The sequence below is a fragment of the Diabrotica undecimpunctata genome, chromosome 6 (genome assembly GCF_040954645.1).
Source record: "Diabrotica undecimpunctata isolate CICGRU chromosome 6, icDiaUnde3, whole genome shotgun sequence".
Lineage (NCBI taxonomy): Eukaryota > Metazoa > Arthropoda > Insecta > Coleoptera > Chrysomelidae > Diabrotica > Diabrotica undecimpunctata.
In genome coordinates, this window is record NC_092808.1 from 72,057,965 (window position 1) to 72,082,857 (window position 24,893).

A 24,893-nucleotide genomic window follows, 5' to 3' on the forward strand; every position below is an offset into this window, starting at 1 on the left:
AGATGGAATGTGAAATTTTTAAAAGTTTCTTGTAGAATATAAGTACAGTATGTACAGTTTATCATTCTCGAATACAATGGCTCGAATTGTTGAGACTCTTCGGCTCGGTCGGTTAGAAATTCTTCTAGGTCGCTTAAGGAACTGGAATGATTAATCTAATGTGGGTGATCGACGTGCGAGCCATAATACCGCGGTTGTAAGAACGACGGTTTTACTCGCGGCTCGTTGGTGCTGATCGACTAGCGAGCAAAACAGTCGTTGTCAACCGTCCACAGCTAACATGTCGTATTCAACTGAAAGTGAAGTTTTATGTTACCTCACTATAGCATACTACGAAATTACAACAAAAAAGCGGAGACGCCCTAGACGTTGGGTTAAAAGTTGGATCGAAAAAAGGCAGCGGTTGTCGCGTACCCATTTGATCAGTGAATTGTCAGCAGAACCACTAGATTACAGAAATTATCTGAGAATGTCTGAGGATTTGTATAAAGAATTGTTGTCGTTAGTGGCACCTATAATTCAGAAAAAAAGCACAATAATGCGAGACGCTATTTCTCCTCATGAACGTTTGACTGCTACACTGAGATACTTATCAAAAGGTAAATTCCAAACCAGTTTACAGTATTCTACTTTAATATCCAGGTAAACTTTGGGAAGAGTTATTCCGGAAACTTACAGAGCTTTTTACACAGCATTAAAAAACGAATATATGAAGGTAAGATATTGATTTTTATACTGATTATTTTTAGTACCTACAGTAAAAAATAACTAAACCTAACTGACAACTTTTTCAATAATACCAAAAAAAACACAAATATATAAACATATATAAAAATATAATAAATATAAAATCAAACTGAAAAATTTGTAACATAATACTGCAATGAGTTTGATGCTTGTGGCTGAAGTTGTTGTGTATTGGAATCCTGGTGTGGTGTGAAGTTGTGGTGAGTGTGGTCGTACTTACAGATTGCACGTCAACTTGAGAATTCAAAGAGAGCTGCTCCATTTGTCTATAAAAAATTATATCATTTATTAATTTCTGCGCCAAAATTTTTTGTTGAGTCGTCATAGTCTTTAATTTACTACTAACATTTTTTCCAAAAATATCAAACTCATCATCTTTTTCACTTAGTCTTTGACTAATTAAACTAAATATCCTAGTTGTATTATATTCTTTTCATTTTCGAGAAAATGAGGATGTATCAAGTGATGTGGATGGAGTTGGAGGCAGAGAATCAGGCAGTGAATTCACCGATTGGGACGGACTAGATATCTGTAATAAAAAAAAAACATTTATTTATGTACTCTTTTCTCTTATTTCAGTTCCCTAAAAATGTAGAAGAAATGAAAATGATAGCTGAGCAATTCAAAAACAAGTGGCAGTTCCCAAACTGCCTCGGTGCAGTAGATGGTAAACATATCAAAATAGTTCCACTTCCTGGCGCTGGCTCGCATTTTTTTAATTACAAAGGCTTCCATAGCATTGTCCTTATGGCAATTGTCAATGCTGACTACGAATTTATATATGTAGATGTAGGCACGAACGGCCGCATTTCAGATGGAGGAGTTTTAAAGAAAACAGAATTTTACAAGCGATTGGATGAAGGCACTTTGAATATACCACGATGGTATTGGTATTGATATTGATATTGGCGATGAAACTTTTGCTTTAAGACCTGATTTCCTGAAACCTTATCCACAACGACAACTAGATCATGCCAAGAGAATTTATAACTATCGAATCTGCAGAGCCCGGAGAATAGTGGAAAATGTGTTCGGGATTTTAGCCTCATGATTCCAAATATTTCTACACTATTTAATTCTTTTGTGTGAATTTAGACACGGAATAATGCATCTGTACTGGTGTTGGATTTGTTTTTTATATATTACTTTGTAGTCAAGTTCCTCTAACTTTAATCCTCATCTGACAAGCTTTGAGTTTGGGTCTTTAAGCAAAAATAGCCATTGTAGTGGTCGATGGTCGGATAAAATTTTGAATTTTCGTCCGAAAAGCTATGGGCGGAAGTATTAAGTAGCCCACGTAATTTCTAACATCTCCTTTTCGATAGTCGAATATTTTAGTTCAGTTTCATTTAAAGTTCTGGATGCATAGGCGATGGGTTTATCGTTTCCTATTGGACTCTGTGATAGGATGGTTTCTATAGCGAAGTTGCTTGCATCAGTCGTAAGTTTGAAGGGTTTGGTGAAGTCTGGATATTGTAGAAGTGGTTCATTAACCAATAAGCTTTTCCAGGTTTTAATACAGTTTAAGAATTCTTCAGTGTGTTAAATTTTTCATCCTTTTTAAGAGATGTGGTAAATGGTTTTGTAATTTTGGCAAAGTCCTTTACGAATTTACTATAGTAACCAAGTAATCCTAAAAATCCTCAATTTTTTTTACTGTTTTTGGTATAGGATAGTCTATGATAGCTCTAATCTTAGTCGGGTTTTGTTTTATTCCCTCGCAGGTTACGACATATGCTAGAAAATCGACTTCGTTCTTAAGAAATTTACATTTTTTGTCAACTTTTATTTTAAATCTTGTTTCTAGTAATCTCTCAAAAATCTTCTTAAGATTTACCATATGTTCTTGAAGAGAGGTTGAAAATACAATAATGTCGTCTATGTAGACTAGACATATTTCTCCTATAAGTCCTTTTATTACGTTCATTTTTTGTTTGCATTTTTTAGCCCGAATGGCATTCTCAGGTAGGTAGATTGTGGACATGTTCAAAGTTAAATGCAGTCTTTTGGATATATTCTTCGGCCATTTCGATTTGATGGAATCCGCTGGTTAGATCTAGGGTGAAAAAGTGTTGGCGGCGTTCTAGTTTGTCCATAATGTCGGCTATATTTGGAATTGAATATCGGTCATCGACAGTTTTCCCACCATTTAATTTTTCCTGCAGCGTCTGGTTTCTTTGGAATGACCAATATTGGGGATGACCAGGTTGATTGATAAGAAAATTGTGGCTTTCGAAATGTGTCTTTATTGTAGAATCCCAAAGATATTCTATACCGACCACGTTACTAACCAGAATGTTTTATTAAGAATGTAAAAAGGAAAAGAGTTGTTAACCACAATACAAACAACCAAAATTAAATACCTCGATCACATGCAAATGTAGAAGGAAACGATAAAAGAATGAGTCTTTTTTAAACAATGCTACTATATAACACTACTTCTTACTGAAAAAAATATTAAAATTATAACGATAATATCACTAAAGTATTATGATGTTGAGCTCATATTTGATTGGGTTCTTCCCAATCTTGTTTCAATATTTGATTGGGTTTTTCCGTATCAGAAGTTGCAATTGATATATTTCTTTGAAAAGATTGGTAGGTAATTAGTAGTCTACCTGAAATTTTATGATAAGAAATAGGGGTGGTGCGAATCTTAACATTATTACTTTAGTTCCAGTTTGAATGTCGTTATACCTTTTACTACCTACTCTTAGTTCATGATGGAGAAATCTGAAGTAAGTGAAATGTTAAGTGAAAAGGGCAAGTCAATGTTAGTTAATGACAATTACAAGTATAACTTCCATAAAATGCTTGCTAATAATATTAAACGTTGGCAGTGTGTAGAAAGAAGTTGCAAAGCATTTGTTAAAACTTTAAATATTTGTAACAGTGTAGTCAAATGTAGTCATAATCATACCCATGAAAGTTTATTAAAAACAGCGTTAAACTGGCAAAAATTAAGTAATAGTGTTAAGCGGAAGGCAATGGATGATTTCTGTGAAAAACCATTGAAGTTGATACACAGTGAAATTAAACAAACAGGCACTAAAAGTCTTACTGTGGAAGATGTACATTTGATTAGAAAAAATATTTATAATGGCAGAATACAAGTTATTCCCAAAATTCCGAAGTGCGCACAAGAAGTACATGACTCGTTAAACTCCGTGGAAGTGACAACCAACCAAAAAGAACAATTTTTATTAAGAAACAATCCGGTAAAAAAATTCTTTTTCTTGTGTATCTAACTTAACATTTTTAAGTAAATTAGAAACAATTCATGTTGATGGAACTTTTAAATACTGCACTAAATTTTTTATTCAACTATTTACAGTTCACTGACTCTAAATGGACACTATGTGCCGTTGGCATTCTTTTTGCTTTCAAAAAAGTTAACAAACTCATATATGACTGCCTTAAATGGTTTAAAGATGAAGTGTCAAAAATTGAACTTAAATTTTAGTCCCAAGGTTGTGTATGCTGATTTGGAAAAAGCGATCAATGCAGCTGTAAGTGAAGTGGTTCCATCTAATAAAAGGATGTAGGTTTCATCTCGGACAATCATGGTGGAGAAAAATTCAAAAAGTTGGTCTGGCTACTGAGTATTCAAACGACAATGAAGTCGGACAATACCTTAAATTTAAGTTTGGTCTACCTTTCCTAGATCCATTAGAAGAAGGTGAGCTGACTACTTGGTGGACAACTATATTTCTGAAGAGGCAGACTTTCCTCCTGAGATGTGGGCGGAAAACAGTTCATCACTTGAGCGTACAACTAATGCCTGTGAAAGTTTCCATTCTAAATTTAATTCGTTATTTTACAATCCGCACCCTAATGTATTTAAATTTTTCAAAGTTTTAAAAGATATTCAAATTGACACTTATATAAAAATACGAAGTTCTGTGAAACCAAAAAAAGTGTACCGAAAAGTACTTCTAGAGCGTCAAAAATTTGTTGATCACAAAATAGCGGAATTAAAGCAAAACAAAATTATTAGATTTTATCCCATATTATGTTAGTTAATTAATATAGTTATTATATCATATTACACTTGTATTGCTTTCTTATTATACCTATATTTTAGAATAGGCACAAAAATTATTTCAGTAATTTTTAAAAACAATTCAAAATTTCTAAATCAATCAATAACATTTTTCAAAATACATAACAGTAATGAGCGCGCTAATAACCGGCAAAATAACGCAAAAGATGGAAAACATATTAAGTTGTGAGATAAATAGAAATTAAACTAGTGGAGATGGGAAGTTTAGCGATAGGCTTCATTTATTGTTTCCCAATTTTAGACGTAAGAGTTTGGAAACTACCGCTGTGACAGTGACAGTTTTAGTTAACATGGTCCTCTGATACGTCTAACGGTGGAAAACAGTGAATATAATGTAAATTTATAGGTTTCTATCGCTAAATTTCTCATCTCTGCTAGTTTCATCTCTTTTATCTTACAACTTCTATGTTTTCCATCGTTTGCGTTATTTTGCCGGTTATTAGCGCGCTTATCACTATATTTATATAAATATGTAACTACCAATATTTGATATAAACTCTAATATAAAATACAAAAGTCACAGTACCTATTTTCCTGGTGTTAATTTTCCTAGAACTTGATAAATAAATTAATAAAAATTAATAGATAAATACTTAATCCGCTTGACCACGGAAGCGAACTGGGTTATGGTTTTAGGAGCGAACTAGTATGTAATTAAGAGGGTTTTTTGACCTTGGGAGCGAACTAGAGTGCTCCGCGGTCTGATGATTCCTTGATCGAGCATCGAAGTGATCTGCTTACGTACTTCTTCCTTATGGATGTGTGGATACCGATATGACTTAGGGTGCGTTCATTACGGAGATCATCGCATGGTATCCTCGCCTAGAGCATAGCACTTACAGTGAACGCTCGCATTTAAAATAATGCCATTTATTTTACGTGGCGATGATAATATAATACCATCCTATGGTCCGATCGAGGGTCGGCGCCTCGTTATGAACGCACACTTAGTATAAACTGGAACTGTATAATTTTCGGGATTTGTACGATCCCAAAAATGGTTTAAAGCATGGACATAAAATGTGAAGTTCATTTCGATTGCCGTTGTACTCTGGTACGATAGAAAGATCTTTATTTACATAAAAAATGGATGCCATATTAGAGTTGTTTAAACTGGATGCTGGTGTAATAATTATAGAAGGTATTTCAAACGAATTGGTGGACAGGAATATGATTATTGTCAACTAAATGTTATTCTGATTTGATATTTTCACTAGATTTAATGTTATATTCAAAAACTGTTGAAAGAGAATCGCTAATTCTAAAGAATGATACTTGCGAAATGATATTAGAAGTATAAATAAGATAAAATCTGCTTAAAAGTATAGGATGGTGATTGGATGCATTCCTTTTTGATACAAGTTTCTTTTCTTATATGTTTCTGTGCCAATTTTCCTGGAATCCGTGGGTTAAACGGCTGCAGTTTTCCCTGGATTTTTGTTAGGTAGTGGGTAAACATTTCAAAATGAAGAGAATCTTCTAGAGACTCTCCCACTAATCCACTGAATGCGCCGCTTAAGTGTTATCACTCCCAATGGTACTTTCTAAAAAGGCCCTTTTAAAGGTACAACTAACAGAGTTACAGCAATTTACAGTATTTATAATAAATTAATTGATGACGACCTGTCGCAATTTGTGTCGAAGCTGCTGATCGGCTGGATTGTTGGACTGCAATACCTCTGACAATCGAGGTTAATGTATCGTAACTCGCTAGTTCCGAGATGCTCATCTCAGGATTTTACTATAGAAAAAAAAAGTAATATGTACAATGCCAGTATAGAAGCTTCGCTTTAAAACATGATTGCAAATTTAAATATAACATTTATTTGGGTAAGAGGCTACGTAGGTGTACCAGGAAATGAAAAAGCTGATACTCTAGATTGGAAAGTATCTAGAGTATCAGTAAGTATCTCTAGTACAAAATAAAATCTTCTGCAATATTTATACAATAAGGCAGTGGTTTCCAACTGGTAGTCCGCGAACCACTGGGGGTCCGCGAGGTGTGGCTGAGGGGTCCGCAAGATATAAAAATAAATATATGAAGAGCCAGGGAGAAAAACGATATAAGTCCATTATGCAATTTTTTTTAGGAGAGAGAAAACAAAGTTTTTCTCTCTAAATCTTTAAAATTAATAACATATATCACGCAAACTTAAAGATATATCAAATTTGAGACTGTGAACTATAATTTTGTTCATATACCTACAAAAAATGTTTTCGTGTAAGACAGATTCGGCCTCCACTCTTCACCACCACTGGCACTGGAACTAGATGGGACCCTACTTTCGCTTTATGCCGTTAAAATGCGTCGCTGTCGGCTGTATTTTTGCATTACAGTTACACAGCCAACTCGCATTTCAGAGATGTCTTCTTCTTCTTTAAGTTCCATCTTCTATCGAAGGTTGGAAATCATCATGGCTATGCGGACTCTGTTGACTGCCGCTCTAAAAAGTTCTGCACTACTACTAGTGTTATCAGAGATGTCAGCCGGCTATTATTAGTAAGTTAGTTAGTTCATTGCTAGTGCGGTCCCTGACCGTGTTGAAACGTGTGATTTTGTGCAACATTTTAAAGCTTTGTTTTTCACGGAAAGTTAGATTACGCATACGTTATGTACCGTTGGTTAAAATGTGGATCGTTAAAACGGGATAGACCTACAGATGAAGAGGGAGAAAATGCATTCAATATTAAAGTTAAAAAGTCAATGACTCTCGAACCGAACTTATCAATGTCTCTTGAACCCAACTCGTCGGAGTGTCTTAAACCTAATAAACTGGGAGAGCTTAAACGATCTCGTAAAAACATTACTAAACAATGGTGCAAATGTAAATGAAAATGCAACCCTTGCGTCTTATGAGGTATCTCAGCTGATCGCTAAACGTGGAAAAAACCAAAAATACAATTGCTACTACCATCAGCAATAATTCTATGCAAGAGAATGTTGGGTGATGCGGCTGTTAAGATAATAAGTACTGTTCCGCTCTCTAACAACACTGCCCAAAGGCGAATTTCAGATATGGCCAATAACATTGAAGATACATTGCTGGTCAGACTTAGCATGAGCGACATGCTTGCTCTTAAATTGGACGAAAGCACCGACATATCAAAAAAAGCAATAATGTTGTGTTTTGTTCGATTTTTGTGGGAGGACCAGATATTGGACGATTTTCTTTTTTCATGCGAACTACTTCACACAACAGCAGCAGATATTTTTACTGCATTGAATGATTTTTTCAATAAACATGACGTCACACGTTCATCCTGAGGTGAAATGGACACACTGTTGTATTCATCGTGAAGCCTTGGTAGCCAAAACATTGCCTGAACCTTTGCAGAAGATACTTAACAAAGTAGTTCAAATCGTTAACTACATTAAAACTCGACCTCTGTAATCCAGCTTATTTTCTTTGTTGTTCAAAGAGATTGGCAGTGAGCAGGAATATCTTCTTATTTATATGGAAATAAGGTGGCTCTCTCGAGGGAAGATATTGACTAGATTTTTTGAACTGAAGATCGTGAGATGAAGTTCGTGTTTTTCTTCTTGGCACCAAGTACGCAGATGTTCTCACTGACTTTTCTTAGCTTTGCTCAACTGCCTACTTAGCTGTCGTGTTTGAACACTTGAATGTATTAAACTTAAGTTCGCAAGGGAAAAATGTAGACATGTTCAAAGTTGAAGATAAGATCAGTGCTATGGTAAAAAAGTGCCGGCTGTAGGCGGCAACGAGTCGTTCACTAACTTTCCTAATTTGAAACAGTTCTTTGAGTCTGCAGAGTAGAGTTTACCTCACCCGATAAAGATCAACGCAGCCGAGCACCTACGCAGCCTAGCCACCACTTTTAGGATATACTTCTCTGAACCTGACCCTGACGATGGTTGGATTCGAAATCCTTTCAGCTGTCAAGCAATTGAACAAATCCAAGGCCTCACAGAAGAAAAACAAGATAAGCTTGTGGATTTGTCGAGTTGTGGTACGATGAAGGACATTTTTAATGGCCAGAAAATAGCAGCCTTCTGAGCAACAGCACGCAAGGATTACAAAGAACTTGGAGACAAGGCCATGAAAAAAATCCTTCCGTTTGCAATAACCTATCGGTGTGAGCAAGCATTTTCTTCCATGTGCATTATGAAAAACAAATATAGGAATCGGTTTGACATGCGGTCGGATTTCAGAGTGAAAGTTTCAAGTTTGGTACCTAACATTACATAAATAATGAATTCTAAGGTTAAATTCAACGTATCTCATTAATTAAGGAGTGAAAATTAAAACTAATAATGTACTTATGTAGGTACTCTGTATTTTCACAAATAAATCCTAAATAGCATTCGTTTGATTTATGTTTTCACATATTTTGGCTCTTTTCAGGTAACTTTAGGTTTGTTTAGGTCTTTAGGAAATAGTAGGGGTCCTCGTCATTGTAGTACCTTGATGAAGGGGTCCTTGGAAAAATTTAGTTGGGAACCCCAGCAATAAGGGATTAAGGGACATATTTAACTTAATAAAAAAAAGGCTAAAATGGGAACAGCAATGGAAGAATATTAAATTCGTATTTCTAGATACACCCCACTTTATCACTCCCACTCCAATACACATTCAATTTTTTTGTTGAAAAAAAACAAAAATTGTTTAATTTATTAATATTCGTATTTTGAAAACGATTTCCTCGTGGAAATTGAAACGTCAAAAATAAACCTATTTTAAACTTATTTTGTGGCTTAATCTCAATGAAGATAGTAATTGCACCTAATCCATAGGTGTAGACGGTTATATCTATTGGTGATGAATCCGCTGTGAGAAGTACAAGAGTAGATATAGGTATCTGTACCCTGATTAAAACTCGGGAAACTTGGGAACACATCGCTGGATAGCTCCGCTAGTTTTTTTGTAAGCACTTTGTTAATTGCTCATGTTCGTTAGAAATTTTTGTTTAAATTGTAAGTAGTACCTAGTTAGTTTTCGGTTCTTGGTTTTTTTTATTGTTTTATGCTCTACAGCGTTTACGCCGGAGTTCTTAAGTAGAATATCCGCACATGAATCTGGTATATTCGCGCCTCCGACTGTTTTGCCCGTCCCATGAGGAACGCACAACACAGCCGTGGCTCTGGTCTTCCTACCTTTCGGCATACGACCTGTATCTACACAATATCTGCGAAGCCCTGTCAAGAGAACCCATTCCATCGCCGCACTCCAAAAATTAGCGACGAAATAGGACCCCCCTGCCCCCCCCCCCCCCCGATTTATTAATTTATTAAAGAATATAAATGTAATGTAATAAAGAATGTAAATCCTACAGATCCTAAATTCCTATTTCTAATTCCTAATATAATATTTACTATCCTAATCTAAACAGCTAATACCTTAAGAACTAAGTTGGTAGTGTCTTTGCACTAATTGGATTATGTGTCTATTGGTGCTCTAAGGTGTAGTGTCCCGTCACATTTACGCACCTTAGTTATGTGTATGATTTAATTCGCGGCGCTTGTCCTTACTGTGAGTACTATTTATGTTTGTATTATTATTTTGCTGGTACCTTTTCACTATTTTGTTTTTATGTGTTTATTTTTATCGCGGTTACCTTTACACTATTTTCTTTTTATATGTTTTTTCGTACTTTATCACTGCAATTACGTTTTTATTAGTTTATTATTTGTGTTTGCGTCCTTTTCGCTGATCGCTTTTCGCTTTTTCGTGATCTGTCGATACAATTTGATATTTGATTCTATAATCGATTCGATTTGATCTTGTAATCGATTTTATTCCATTTGATTCGATAATCGATTCGATTTGATTAGATAATCCATTCGATTCGATTCGATAATCGGTTTGATTTGATTCGAGAATCTATTCGATTTGATAATCGATTGGATTTGATAATCGATTCGATTCGTTTTATCTTCCTTCTACCTTATCGAATGTTCTAGAACTTCTTCAAATTTCTCATTGTTCTGACTACATATTTCGTCGAATCTTTCAGAAACATTTTCGAATTTCTCATCGTTTTGTCTAGCTGCTTCTTTAATAATTTAAGAGGTTTTATCGAATCTTTCGTCAATTTTTCTAGAAGTTTTTTCAATCATTTAAGAAACATTTTCGAATTAATCATTTATTTTTATTAAAACTGCTTTTTCTGCTGATTAAAAATGGAATGTATCTGGGTCATCTCCATTCCTGTTCAGAAGATCCTTCAATCGTTCTTGAAGGATCATCTTGGATCCGTTGTAGTCTTCGCTCGTTCTTCTAGTTGTTCACGTAATTGTTTTACTAATAGTTCTGCAAGCTGCATCTTTGGTTTGGTACACACGTACTTTTTAAATGTTCTTTCTCACAAATATCACTACCGAACTGCGCGGATGTTCCCGACGAACAATACTTTTCAAAAGTCCAAAGGTCTTTTTTAAAAGTCACTGCTGAATTTATTTTTAAATACATATTTTACCCACCCCCTGACACTAACTATAGCGTTTAACCAATAAAACGAGCGGTTTTAATTTATATAAATATATTTATTTATAATTTATATGAATACTAGCTGACCCGGCCACGCGTAGCTGTGGCTAAAGTTTTTGTTATATTACATTATAGTAAACAATCTAAGAGGAACAATAAGAGAACATCAGTCACGGAGTCCACTATGCTTTTTCACACAGATGGTATTTGTAAAAAAATATGGTGATCTCCTTATTTGACTTTCTACTACTATAACCCTTTAGTACAATGAAATTATTTACGAACAAAGACGAAAATGTTGATGTTGGTATACAAATTCACTGGATTGAGATTTGAAGGGGAAGTACGTTGAACACAATTAATTAAAATGTTCTTACACTTGATATTAAGCAGAAATCAATAGGTACAAAATAAAAATTTATCAGATTTATTATTTCCATTTAATTTTATAACAAATATAAGTACATTACAGTATAATACAGTAAATAACATGTGACGCTTAAACTCATGAATGAGGTAGGCAAGGCAGACAGTCACAATGTTTTTGGTTAACCTGTCTTTAGCTAACACAAATAGATTCGACGGTTTCCCAACACGTGAACACGCAACATATAGTTGCCCATGAGAAAAACATGGATTTTCCAAATCTAAACCACAAATGGACATTGTTTGACCTTGAGATTTATTTATAGACATGGCGAAAACTAAACGAATTGGAAACTGTAGCCTTTTGAAAGATATGGTAGAATCTGATAGTATCATCGGAATACGTGGCAGCAGAACCACTTTTCCTTTAAACTTCCCAGCCAAAATGGTTGCTTCAAGAATGTTTCCGGTGATCTTTTTGATGACCAAACGCGTACCGTTACATAATTGAGGTGGATTCAAATTACGGAGGAGCATAATAGGGAACCAATCTTTAATCGAAGATTATGTGGTGGCATTCCAGGGATATCTAATGAATTTAAAAATTTAATCGGAAAATGTACACTTTCAATTTCATCAACAACAGTATCGATTGATTTAAAAAAACATCAGATCACCTGGTAACAACTGTTGTATCTGGAAGTTAATTTCGTCAACATCAACGTTTTTGGCTGCCAAAATCGCCCGTTGACCAAGCCATTCATGATTCAAATAATTATTCTGTATATCCGGAAAAATACTCTGAATCAATTCATTTTTATCCTGAACAACAGTGCAAAAATTGTCTGGTAGTTTAATGCATTGCGTATTTGGTTGCAGTTTTATTTTACCGTTCCCAATATCTAGTAGTTGTTCGGAAAATATTTGTGCTGATGGATCATTTTGCAATTGTACTCGCATATTTATGGTCAATCGAAGTGTTTCAACACTTCGCCATAAGAATGATTGTTTCAAACATGCATTAATCTCATCCGCGAAAGTAGAGCGAGGTATAACCGGTAAGGTCTGCCGGAAGTCACCAGACAAAAGTAAGATAGCACCACCGAAAAGTTTATTATTGCTGTTTAAATCTTGCATAGTTCTGTTTAATGTTTCAAGTGAATATTTGTGTGCCATTGTGCACTCATCCCAAATTATTATAGAACTCTTCCGCAACACTGCACCTATTCCATTATTCTTTTTGATGTTACACATTGCATCTGGTTTATTACGAACGTCCAATGGCAGCTTGAATGTTGAATGTGCTGTTCGCCCACCATCCAGTAAAGTAGCCGCAATGCCTGACGATGCTACTGCTAATGCGATTTTTTGTTGCGACCGTTTTTTGGCAAGAATCAACGATATTAAAAATGTCTTACCGGTTCCACCGGGTGCATCCAAGAAAAAAAACCGCCTTGTTCAGCAGCAACAGCCAGCATAATCCGATCATAAATAATTTTTTGTTCTGCTGTCAGTAATGGTTCACTGTTCATGATAATTGTTGCTAAACTTCCATGGTCATATTGATTTTCTCGTTGTAAATTGGTATTGACTAAGTCGGTGGCTGGACGATTAGGTGATGGCATACCATAATGATTAAGTGGTAAATTTGAAATAAGAACACATAAATCCTCGATCAAGACCAATGCTTCATTGTACATCTCTGGTGTATAATCTATGTTTTGGCATTGATTTGTTTGTCTAATTCGGTGCAAGATGTCTTGTGTCATACAATTTTTATATTTTTCCCACAAAGTTTGTGCTTGCGAGGGATAACATGTCGTCAAAATAATTGCAAACAACTGACGAATGTTATTCGGTGTTGATGTCAACGCAGCATCAGCAAGCGTTAAGTCCCAATGGTTATCGTCTTCTAGCAATTGCAGTTCACGACATGCATCCTGGTATGTATTGAATACTCGACCATTAACTGTTCGTAAAAATTCAAAAGACGTTGGTCTGGGAACATTCACCAATAACAAACGTAAATAGAAGCACTCACGTTGCTTTGGATGTAAACGTGTAAAGTCTCCCCAATGTCTTAGCTTTGAATATGCCTGTAATGGAAGGATGTGGTTTTCCATTTTTTACTGGATTTGTTCCATGTGAAATAACGTGGAACATCACCAAACACCAATATCTTCGCGAATTGGCCAAAAACATCAGGTTTTTGACACAATGTAAAAAATTCAGTTAGAGTCGTTTTCGGAGCTTCGAACGCTCTTTGGAGAACATTTTCTTCAGTGAAGTATACACGTTGACCGTTTTCAAGATGTATTGCCAGATGTTGGACAGCAGGATCTCTTTCGTGGATGGGAAAGCTGAGAATATGCCAAATAGCTTCATTGCTGCTAATGTATCTGCCCATTTGGTATCGTGCTATTTCGTCATTTTTATTTATGTTTTGTACTTCAAATATGGCCAAATGACTGCCTTTGTTTACATATTTACAAATATACTTAATTGATTTAACAGAACTGCAAAGCTCAACATTGATATGAGCTTTGTAAGTTTTTGAAAGTAGTGGTGAGTATGGTACCACCCACTGATTATCAAATTAAACTTGATTTGGAAAGTTCGGCAGTCGCATTGTAAATGTGTGGCCACCATTCTCAGTACTTCTGCGGCGATACATTGGATAACCATCAATATCCGTGATCGTGTCATTCGTATGCGGCTTTGGGAAGTTTTTTTTACATTTTCCATTTTCCATGCACGGTGACGTCATGTTGAAAGCACCGCATGGCCCATGGATCATGTGTTTGGTGACAATATCAAATAATTCTTGATCAATTAATGGGTCTGGAATTTCGGCTGAAATTATTTGATCGATTTCTTCAGGACGGATTCTATCTTTAAGCCAAACCAAAATGTGGGCATGAGGCAAACCTCGCTTTTGCCACTCTATCGTATACAGCCAACAACGTGTGATACCAAAAATTTTATATTTAACAATAAAACAAATTAAGGATTTCAATTTTTGTTTAAACACACGTGCAGTTAAATCATAACGATGAATGGCTTGTTGTCCTGGCAATAGTAAAGTTTGTATCTCTTCCCAATTCGAATTACATGTGAATGTAATAAATAAATCCGGTCGGCCGTAATGACGTACGTAAGTCATCGCATCTTGTATGTATTCCTGCATGTTCCGTGGACTGCCGATGTAGCTTGAAGGTAAAATGAAAGCATTACCGATGTCATTGGGATTTAAATTTCCATCTATGTTTCCAGCAACAGCATCTCGTAAGTGAATATATTCTTCCGATCGTAGTTTTGCCTGGTTGAATCGAAGGAATCGCAAGCGTTCGCTTTCGACCTTAGCATACATATCAACAATGTATTGATGGAACAGCTGACGATATCGAAGGATATAATTGTCTTGATGTTGCGTAACCATTATTCGGTGTGCGTAGTATTTCATTGAGCTAACTTTATTATTTCTATAATCACCTAAAAAAATAAAAAATAAAATGCAATACGAAATTAAAATCTATACATACAGTAAGAAAGTAAATAGATAATTGTCAAATTTACCGGTATTTGGATCATACTGTTTGATATTAAGGTGATATTCATCTTGTCCTTCCCAAAATATCAATGGATATTGTAGTGCGTCATATGAACGGTGTAGATCCGAAATCGTACTGAGAGTGTTGTCTCGCCGTGTAATTTTTATAGATCTTTTGTCAACTGGATCACCAACCATGATAACAGCAACCTCATCAACAGTTGGAGCGTTGAATCTACCAGCATGTTCACCTAATGGTACTGTGATCGTGATCCACATGGCTACCCGGCCTGGATATCGCTTCCATTCTTTGGCATTTTTAGCAATGTCTACATGCACTAAAAATATGTACATAAACGAAATCCTTAAAATATACACAATCACTTCACCATTTACCTCGTCGCCAAATTAGTGTGATGTGAGGGAAGAATATAAAGGATTAGACATGGTTTTATATAACTTATATTTTTAACTAACAGTCAAAATATGATTCCCAATATAAAAGTGATATAAAACTGTTTACATTTTTATTTATAGACAATTGACATGACATGTGTTATGACTTTCTTCTTCTTTTCTCTATTATAATATACTACAGTCACTAACAGAAAAATCCAACCAAAGCAAATTTTAGATATCCGAACTTTAAACTCAGCAGACGCACGGAGTGAACATAAACTAGTACTAGCAAAGATAAGAATGAAAATAGCACCAAAACATTTTCTACAAGAAATCTCAGAGGAAAAATTTAATGTAGAATCACTGTAGAACGACTCTACAAGAGAAATGTACCAAAGGAGGCCAGCACAGAAGATACAGCTGAAACAAATAGACGACATCAAAGATATAAACGCGAGCTGGGAGAAAATTAAAAACAATATTGAAGAAACAGCAACAGAACCTCTAGAAAAACGCAAAGTCATACTGAACAAAATAAACATCAACAATACACCATGATTCAGAAAAGAAATAAAAGAGAAATGTAAAGAGAAACCAGAGGCGTACGCAAAGTACAAAACATTAAATACCCGAGAATCCCGAGACACCTATAGAAGAATACGAAATGAAACAAAGCAGTTGGTAAGAAGAACAAAAAATAAATACTGGGAACAGTTTACAAAAAGGATGGAAAGCGACTTCTACAGTTCACAAAATCAAATATGGAGATTCATAAGAAACCAACGGAAAGAAATGGCCGAATTGAAGGAATACAATAACATACCAGCAAACGAATGAGAAAGATACCTAACGGAACTATTTAAAGTAAAGGAAAATAATAATCAACACAATATCATACCTGAATTAAGACACGAAATAGAAATCAGTTGTCAGGAAGTAGAAATAGCCACTAATTCACTCAAAAATAGAAAGTCACCAGGACCAGACGGAATAACCAACGAGCTTCTAAAACACGAAGGAGAAAGTATAATCCTAGAGATGACAAAACTTATACAAAAACTAATATTGCACTGTAAGATACCAGACGCATGGAGAAACAGTATAATGATACTAATGTTCAACAGAGGAGATAAAGAAAGCTCCAAAAATTATAGAGGTATAAATCTACTGAACACCGCACTTAAGCTTATCACAAAAGTCCTAACCAACCAAATCAATATACTAACAACTTGATCAGATGAGCAACAAGGATTCAGATTCAAAAGATCCTGCGTAGACGTGTATTTGTTGTAAGACAAATCACAAAAAAGGCCATAGAGTACAATAAACCAGCATATCTATGTTTTATAGACCTGACAAACTCTTGCGATCGCATCCAAGTCGAAGATGTCTTACACCTACTGTATAAAAGAAACATACCAATCAATATTATACAAACCATTGAAAACATCTACTTCCATAATCAAATACAGGCAAAGATAAATGTGAAACTAACTAACTATCTAAACTAACAGTGTATACCGTTGCAAATCGGAGTCAGACAGGGTGACACGTTAAGCCCACTTCTCTTTAATATAATAATGGACGAAATAATACAAGCCGTACGCAAAGGTCATGGCTACAGAATGGGGAACAACGAAATACAAATATTATGTTATGCAGATGACGCCGCATTAATCGCCGAGACAAAAGACGAGCTCCAAAAATTAACACAAATCTTTAATACAACAGCCAAGAAATACAACATGATAATATCAGCAGAAAAAACCAAATATATGACAACATCTAAATACCCACTACGATATAAAATCGAAATTGATGAAAAAATAATAAAGCAGGAAGCAAGGTTTAGATATCTGGAAACAGATATAACTAGTGTACTTAAAATACTCTTTACTATCATTCCCTTGCGCATATACACCAAATTGGAAGAACACCTAAGTGAAGTTCAATTTGGATTCAGAGCAGGACTCGGAACTAGGGAAGCACTTTTTAGTTTGCAAGTTCTAATACAGAGAGCCAGGGATGTCAACTGCGATGTGTATACATGTTTTATTAATTTCGAGAGAGTATTTGATAAATTCCCACATGGGAAACGATGGTAAGGATATAACACTGATCTCAAACTTATATCTCCAACAGTACGATTAGAAAATAAACTATCCAAGATCTTCACAGTTGAAAAAGGAGTTAAACAGGGTTGGACATTGTCACCGGCATTATTTGGAAATATACTCTGAAAACATTTTTAGAGAGGCCTTGGACGAATCAGACTATGGGATTGCTGTAATAGACCAACTGCTAAACAACATTATATATGCAGACGATACAGTGTTGCTGGCAGATAGTGTGCACTGAGTCCAAAGGATGATTGGATAACATTGTAAAAGTATGTAACAAATACGGCGTCAAACTAAATTGCAAGAAGACAAAAATAATGATCATTAGTAAGAACACCGGCATAAACGCTCAAATTTCAATTAACGATACACCGTTGAAAAGAGTGGAAAAAATATACTATTTGGGCTGCAATATTAAGGATTCTTGGGATCACAGCTACGAAATAAAAACTCGTATTAAAAAGCCAGAATCTCTTTCAACAGCCTTAGGAAGATTATCTGCAACTTAACTTTAAGTATCAATATTGTAGCATTTGTAAATTCCTTAGTATATATTGCAATCTCCACGTATGTGTTAAGATACCATAAAGTATTTTCAATCCCCTTTGCGTCGCTGAGTTATTATAAAAACATTTTAAGTATGTTTATATCACGGACGCATGCTCTTTGATATTTTTCTTTGATTTAAGCCGCTCCATACTGCGTTTTAAACAAACATCCATTTAGATCGGTGAGAAAGTTTTGCCGGAAAGATAATTGTGACACTCTCGCTGAGGCGTTCTCAAGAGCGGATTGCTTCAGCGTTTGTCTAAATTTTACGTCAAATTTGTAATGTCTTCTTGTTTTTTGTCCCTTTTCATGGAAAATATGTAGTATATTGTGGCAGTTAATAGTTCCAGTTAAAGTAAGATTTGAAAAGATGGGCGATGGAAGCATTCGTATTTAATTAAGTCGGTCAAGTAACCGGCAAATTTGTGGAAGAAATAGTGAATTATACTCTGTGTGATATGTCAGTTTTAAAAGAGTAATCACTATTTCTATTTTTCTAAGTATCTAAGAGATTTGTGTTGCCTGCAACAATTTTGAAGGATAACAATATTTTCCAGTTTCCTGTTTTTTAAGAAGCTCAGTTCAAGATTTGTGTTCTAGTGCCCCAACTTTTAATCTCAATTTTGTCTTGTCCTATCGCAGTTTGGAGATGAATTTGTTAATGTGTCGGTGAATCTAACTCCAGTTCTCCCAGAAATTCTAAAGTCCAGTGAAGTCCAGTTACAAGAAATTTAAAGTAAAGAAATTTTAGTGAAACGCAGGTAACTTTTTTGTTTATATTTTTAAATTGAAGATAGAAATTTTTTGTTAATATTTGTTTTCATGATAATTTAAGAATTTGTAATAATTAAAATTATATGTGTTAGGGCGGGGGCCATAGCTGGCATAATTATTCTCAGTTTTAAATTTTAATTATTGACATCTGATAGCTAGTTTTATTCTTTGACATTAGTTTCTTTTGTTTCTAGAAAAAGGTTAACCTCTATGAATAGTCTTATTTGTTGCTCGCATGGTTGGAGGCATTTTGTCGAGTCGGCTTACACCAACGAAGGGTTGTAACGCCACGGAGTAAGTAAGTAATAGTCTCATCTAAAAGATATTTCTTAATTTGTAATAATTTATTTCTGCCACACATTATAGCCCAATAACAATTTATTGTAATTTTGTAGTACCTCCCACTTGTAAACGGATGTTGTTAACTAATAGAACATAGTGTTTCTTTATTATTTTGGTATTTATCTCTTTAATTATCTATATAGTATTTTGTGCCATTTATTTTTGTAACTGTTTGTAATGAGACAATTTAAATTTTTAATGTCTTAATTTTTTTCCAAAACAATTCGTTTCTCACATATGTGTTTACAATTTAGCGTCCAACGTGGCTGGCTTGTTTTAGAATCTGATTACTCCTACAAGTAGTCTTACCAAAGCAAGATAGATTTCCTTTCCCCTAGCCATTTATTTTTTTCAAATTTTCCCTATTTTTCTTTCATTTATATGAAACCCTCTTTCAGATAGTTCCCAGTGTCTCATTAACAGTGTTTGTTTATGTATTGTATATGTATTATATATTGTTGGATATTAACATAATATGTTTTGTTGTATATTAACATAATATACATTGTTGTTTTTTTTTTATTTAATGTACTAATTTTTGTATAATATCATTTATATCTTTTGGAAATGAAGCCAAATATTTTGAGATTGAATATTTAAATATGAATTTTAAATGATGTTTTATATACGTTTTAATACGGGTACTTTAAGGAAAATTTTTTAATTCCCGAAAATGTTTTGTATTTTGCAGTGTGTTTTTTTTCCGTGTTTTTCCCTGGTCCTTTTTTTGTGTTATAAGTAGGAGGAAATAATGATACGCCTTCGTTTTGTCTATGGCTAAGGCCGATTTGTTAGTGACAAAGCGAAAGTATTGTTATATTTCTTCTGTCTGTTAGTTTTGCGTCTTTCTGTGTCTCTGTGTAGTCAGATGTTGTAGTAGAGGTATGTTGATGGTACTGAATGTATTAGTTTGTGATTTGAGCATTGTGTTTTTGAAAAATCATGTAGGACGTACAGGCACGTGACTTGGATTTGTGTATCCTTGGATATTTCTGTTTGTGAGTTTGATATTGTTATGGTCTTCTAATACAGTTATTAGACCAAATGGAAGGGTTAAGCTTTTCTGTGTTAATGTAAGACTACTTGTTAAGTTTCAGTAGCTTTTCTATGTGTTGTGGTGTTTGTGATGCGATGTTCATGATTTGGCAGAAGTGGAGGTACAAACACTTGCATTGTCCATTTTGACGCTTTCATATGCTGAGGTGAAAGTACCTGGCCGCCGCTTATCGTGAAAATGTTTTGTATGTCGACTATAAGACCACGTTCGTGAATGGAAGGGTTAGGCCTTTCTATGTGTTGATATAAGACTACTGGTTAAGTCTCAGTAGCATTCCTATGTGTTGTGGTGTTTATGAAGTAGTGTTCATGATTTGGCAGAAGCGGAGGTACAAACACTTGCATTGTTCATTGTGACGCTTTGATATGTTGAGGTGAAAGTATCTGGCCGCCGCTTATCGTGAAAATATTTTGTATGTCGACTGTGAGACCACGTTTGTGAAATCTGAACTAGTTCTAGTACTGTTGTTAAATCACCCACTAAAGAATTCAAAGTCTTATATTGTTGTGATCCTGTTCGAGTCCTGTTGAAGAATGATAAACTTTTCCTTGTGATTTGTATGACGAATATGTTGGATTCATATATGATCACTGATATAATAAAATTTATTTCTTGATGGTGCCCTTTTATTCCCCTCCCAGACTATGTCTTTGACCTTATTAATTATCACGAGAGGAACGGTTAGGGCGATGAGTTTTGGACTCTTCTACCAGGTGACCTGTTGAGCTTCTTAGGAAGGTAAGCATTAGTTTTTGCCTTGTGTATATATATTCTTCTTCTTTACCCTTCCTGCCATCAAGTTTGAAATTTGTGTACCCTGTTAGAAGTTTCATTAATTACGATGGACTGTAGTATTTTTTTGGCCCTTTGGAAGTCTGTAATAATGTTTCTGTTCTTTTGGAGTGTGGTCGTAACTTTTTTGTTTCTTTGGAAGACTGTTACGATTTCTTTTTGTTTCTTTTGGAGATATTAGTTTGAGACTGAACTGTTTGTTTATCGATTTTGGCTAGTATGCCATGTGCCTCTTTTTTTTCTTTTTTTCCAAGATTGTGTATTAACGTTTTAAATTTATTTTCTTCTTTTCTCCTTTTGGAGTTTCCTATTAGGAAATTTTTCGCTGTGATGGATCCCGGAAAACATTTCTATGGAACTATTGGCCATCCCCTCTGTTTGTGTAGTTTGATTTTCAACCAGTGGTTGAAAAATCATTGTTTGACTATCATAGTCAACTGTGTTATTATTGTGGATACTAATTTGGTTATCTACCTAGTGAATAACCATAGCAAAGCTTGTTTAAGCTGTGTTGTTGGCAATTCGCCTTTGTTAAGCTGGAAGCACCCCTCTTTTCGCTTTCAGAAACTTTAACACTGGTCTGTTCCATATTTTTGGTTAGGCTAGAGCCATGTTTGTAGAAATCTGCCATTGGTCGTTGTGCTTAAAAGCCAAAGAACTGTACCTGGTGCCGATTTATCAAGTCGAGCATCCAATTTTAATTTTGAATATAATTATGTTAGTACCATAGACAGTTATCACAAGTAGTTTTTGATTATGATTTTTGTTTGTTTTTTGTTACTTTGTTTGATTCCCTGAATAGCTAGAAAATGCTAATGTTGTTCCAACCTGAATATTGTTTGTCCTAAACAAAAACTTTTCCTGTTTGTCCAGTTTTCGCTCTTACGTGGGGATATTGTAGCATTTGTAAATTCCTTGGTATATATTGAAATCCCCTCGTATGTGTTAAAATACCAAAAATTATTTTCAATCCTCTTTGCGTCGTTGAGTTGATATAAAAACATTTGAAGTTTGTTTATATCACGGACGCATATTCTTTGATATTTTTCTTTGATTTAAGCCGCTCATACTGTGTTTCAAACAAACATTCATTCAGATCGCTGAGAAAGTTTTGCCGGAAAGATAATTGCGACACTCTCGCTGAGACATTCTAAAGAGCGGTATGCTTCAGCGTTTGTATAAATTTAATGTCAAATTTGTAATGTTTTCTGGTTTTTCGTCCCTTTTCTTGGAAAAGATGTAGTGTATTGTGGCAGTTAATAGTTACAGTTAAAGTGATATTTGAAAAGATGGGCGATGAAAGCAGTCGTGTTTAATCGAGTCGTTCAAGAAACCGGCAAATTTGTCAAAGAAATAGTGAATTACACTCTATGTAATATGTCAGTTTTAAAAGAGTAATCACTATTTCTATTTTTAAGTATCTAAGAGATTTGTATCGCCTGCAACAATTTGAAAGGATGACAACATGTTTCAGTTTCCTGTTTTTTAAGAAACCCAATCCAAGGTTTGTGTTTCAGTGCCCCAACTTTCAATCTTAATTTTGTCTTGTCCTATCGCAGTTTGGAGACGAATTTGTTCGTGTGGCGGTAAATCTAACTCCAGTTCTCCCAGAAACTCTAAAGTCCAGTGAAGTCCAGTTACAAGAAATTTATTGTAAAGAAATTTTAGTGAAACTCAGGTAACTTTTTTGTTTGAATTTTTAAAATGAAGATAGATATTTTTTTTTTAATTCCTTTCCTTAAAATTTAAAAATTTGTGATAATTAAAATTATATTTGTTAGGGCGTGAACATAGCTGTCATAATTATTCTCAGTTTTAAATTTTAAGTATTGACATGTGACAGCTAGTTTTATTTTTTGACATTACTTTGTTTTATTTCTAGAAAAAGGTTAACCTCTATAAATAGTCTCATTTAAAAGATATTTCTTTATTTGTAATAATTTATTTCTGCCGCAGATGATAGCGCAGTAACAATTTATTGTAGTTTTGTAGTATCTCCCACTTGTAAACGGATGTTGTAAACGGATAGGACATAGTAAGTGTTTCTTTGTTAAAAATTTTGTTAAAATCCTTTATAAAAAGCTTATATAATTAAAAAACCCAATAGCGCTATGTCATTAAGACAAAACGTTTTCGGAATCCATATTCCATCATTAGTCTCCTAAAAAGTATATAACTACTTTAATTAAAAAGAACGTGAAGTTTAAATTTTGACCAAGGTTAATACAAAATGTGGTTAATACTTACTAGGTGTACATATTTTGATCCACTAAATATCTGGGTAAAATCCCGTTAAAAGTTATAGGTTACAATTTCGTTTACATTATTCAATCTTATATATTAGGATGTTAAAGTTATTAGTGGATTTTGTAACATGGCAACGTACGACTCCAGACGAAGTTGCTGGTCCTGAGACAAAGTGTCTACGAGGACTTGATGATAGCAACTGATTGAAATGACAATATTGTTGGCAATATTGTATATCAATATCAATATCAAATCCACTGGTAACTTTAACATCCTAATATATAAGATTAGATAATGTAAACGAAATTGTAACCCATAACTTTTAACGGATTTTTACCCAGGTATATACCCAGATTTTAAGTGACTTAAAACATGTATACCTAGTAAGTGTTAACCACATTTTGTATTAACCTTGGTCAAAATGTAAACTTCACGTTTTTCTAATTAAAGTTGTTGTATATTTTTTAGGACACTGATGATGGAATATGGATTCCGAAAACGTTTTGCCTTCATGACATAGCCCGATTGTGTTTTTTATTTATATACCTTTTTATAAAGGATTTTAACAATTTTTTTGGGATACATGGTATATAGCCAGCTATAGGAACTAGTTTCCTTGTGGATGTTACTTTGTTATTTTGGTATTTATCTCTGTAATTATTTATATAGTATTTTGTGCCATTTATTTTTGTAACTGTTTGTGGTGAGACAAAAATACATGTTTAATTTATTTCTCTGAACCATTTTGTCTATTTATTTTAAGAAAAGTCTCCTAACCTCTATTTTATGTTTTTTAGGATGGAAGAACATTTTCTTTCCTCCAGCAGGAAGTTTCCTCAAAGCGCCGTCCCATTTTAAATAGCCAGAGGTCCTTCTTTTTGTTTTGTTTTGTCCATTTGTCTATGAGATTCATGTAAGTATCCTCTTTTTGTTTCATTTTTATAGTTGCCACAATCCAGCCCTCTTGCTCATTCACTTATCCACGACTCCAGCTCTCCAAATAAAACCTGAGCGCCGTTCGCATAAGTTTCGATTTGTTTTGTTTGCCCTATCTCCACCCAGTAACTTCTGTTCCCAATTTTCAACCCCCTATAATATTACCCTATGTGGTAGGCAAAATATTTCGTTACAATATACGCATAAGAATTCTTGGTCTACGTCTTTAGTGTCCTCCTTAATGGAGAAGAAAGCTGGAGCCTTACAGAATATGCCATAAAACGATTGGAGGCATTTGAAATATAGTGCTACCGACGTATGTTGAGGGTCTCATATATACACCACACAACTAACATAACTATTTTTCAGAGGCTAAGAAAAGACAAAGAAATTATTAACACCATACAAAACAGAAAATTTGCTTACTTCGGCCACATCATGCGTAATGATAAATACTGACTTCTACAGTTGATTCTACAGGGCAAGTTGAGGGTAGGAGAGG

General features: G+C 34.5%; 1 protein-coding gene across 1 annotated transcript; it reads right to left on the bottom strand.

Moving 5' to 3' along the window:
• Positions 1-2,031: 2,031 nt before the first annotated feature.
• On the bottom strand, positions 2,032-21,839 carry LOC140444424 (uncharacterized). Its single transcript, XM_072536177.1, has 7 exons — positions 21,683-21,839; positions 15,202-15,513; positions 14,659-15,117; positions 13,756-14,097; positions 13,044-13,594; positions 12,516-12,912; positions 2,032-2,213 (listed from the first exon to the last, which is right to left on the bottom strand). Exons 1-7 carry the CDS (start codon positions 21,837-21,839, stop codon positions 2,032-2,034), a joined length of 2,400 nt encoding a protein of 799 aa, XP_072392278.1.
• Between the last annotated feature and the right edge of the window lie 3,054 nt (positions 21,840-24,893).

Coding starts and splice junctions, on each gene's coding strand:
- LOC140444424 (XM_072536177.1), bottom strand. CDS start 21,839: ATGGCAGATTTCTACAAACATGGCTCTAGCCTAACCAAAAATATGGAA. Junction 15,118..15,201: donor ACAGTATGATCCAAATACCG/GTAAATTTGACA, acceptor TTATTTTTTTAG/GTGATTATAGAAATAATAAA. Junction 2,214..12,515: donor ACTACTAGATATTGGGAACG/GTAAAATAAAAC, acceptor TACAATATCCAG/ACTTCACCAAACCCTTCAAA.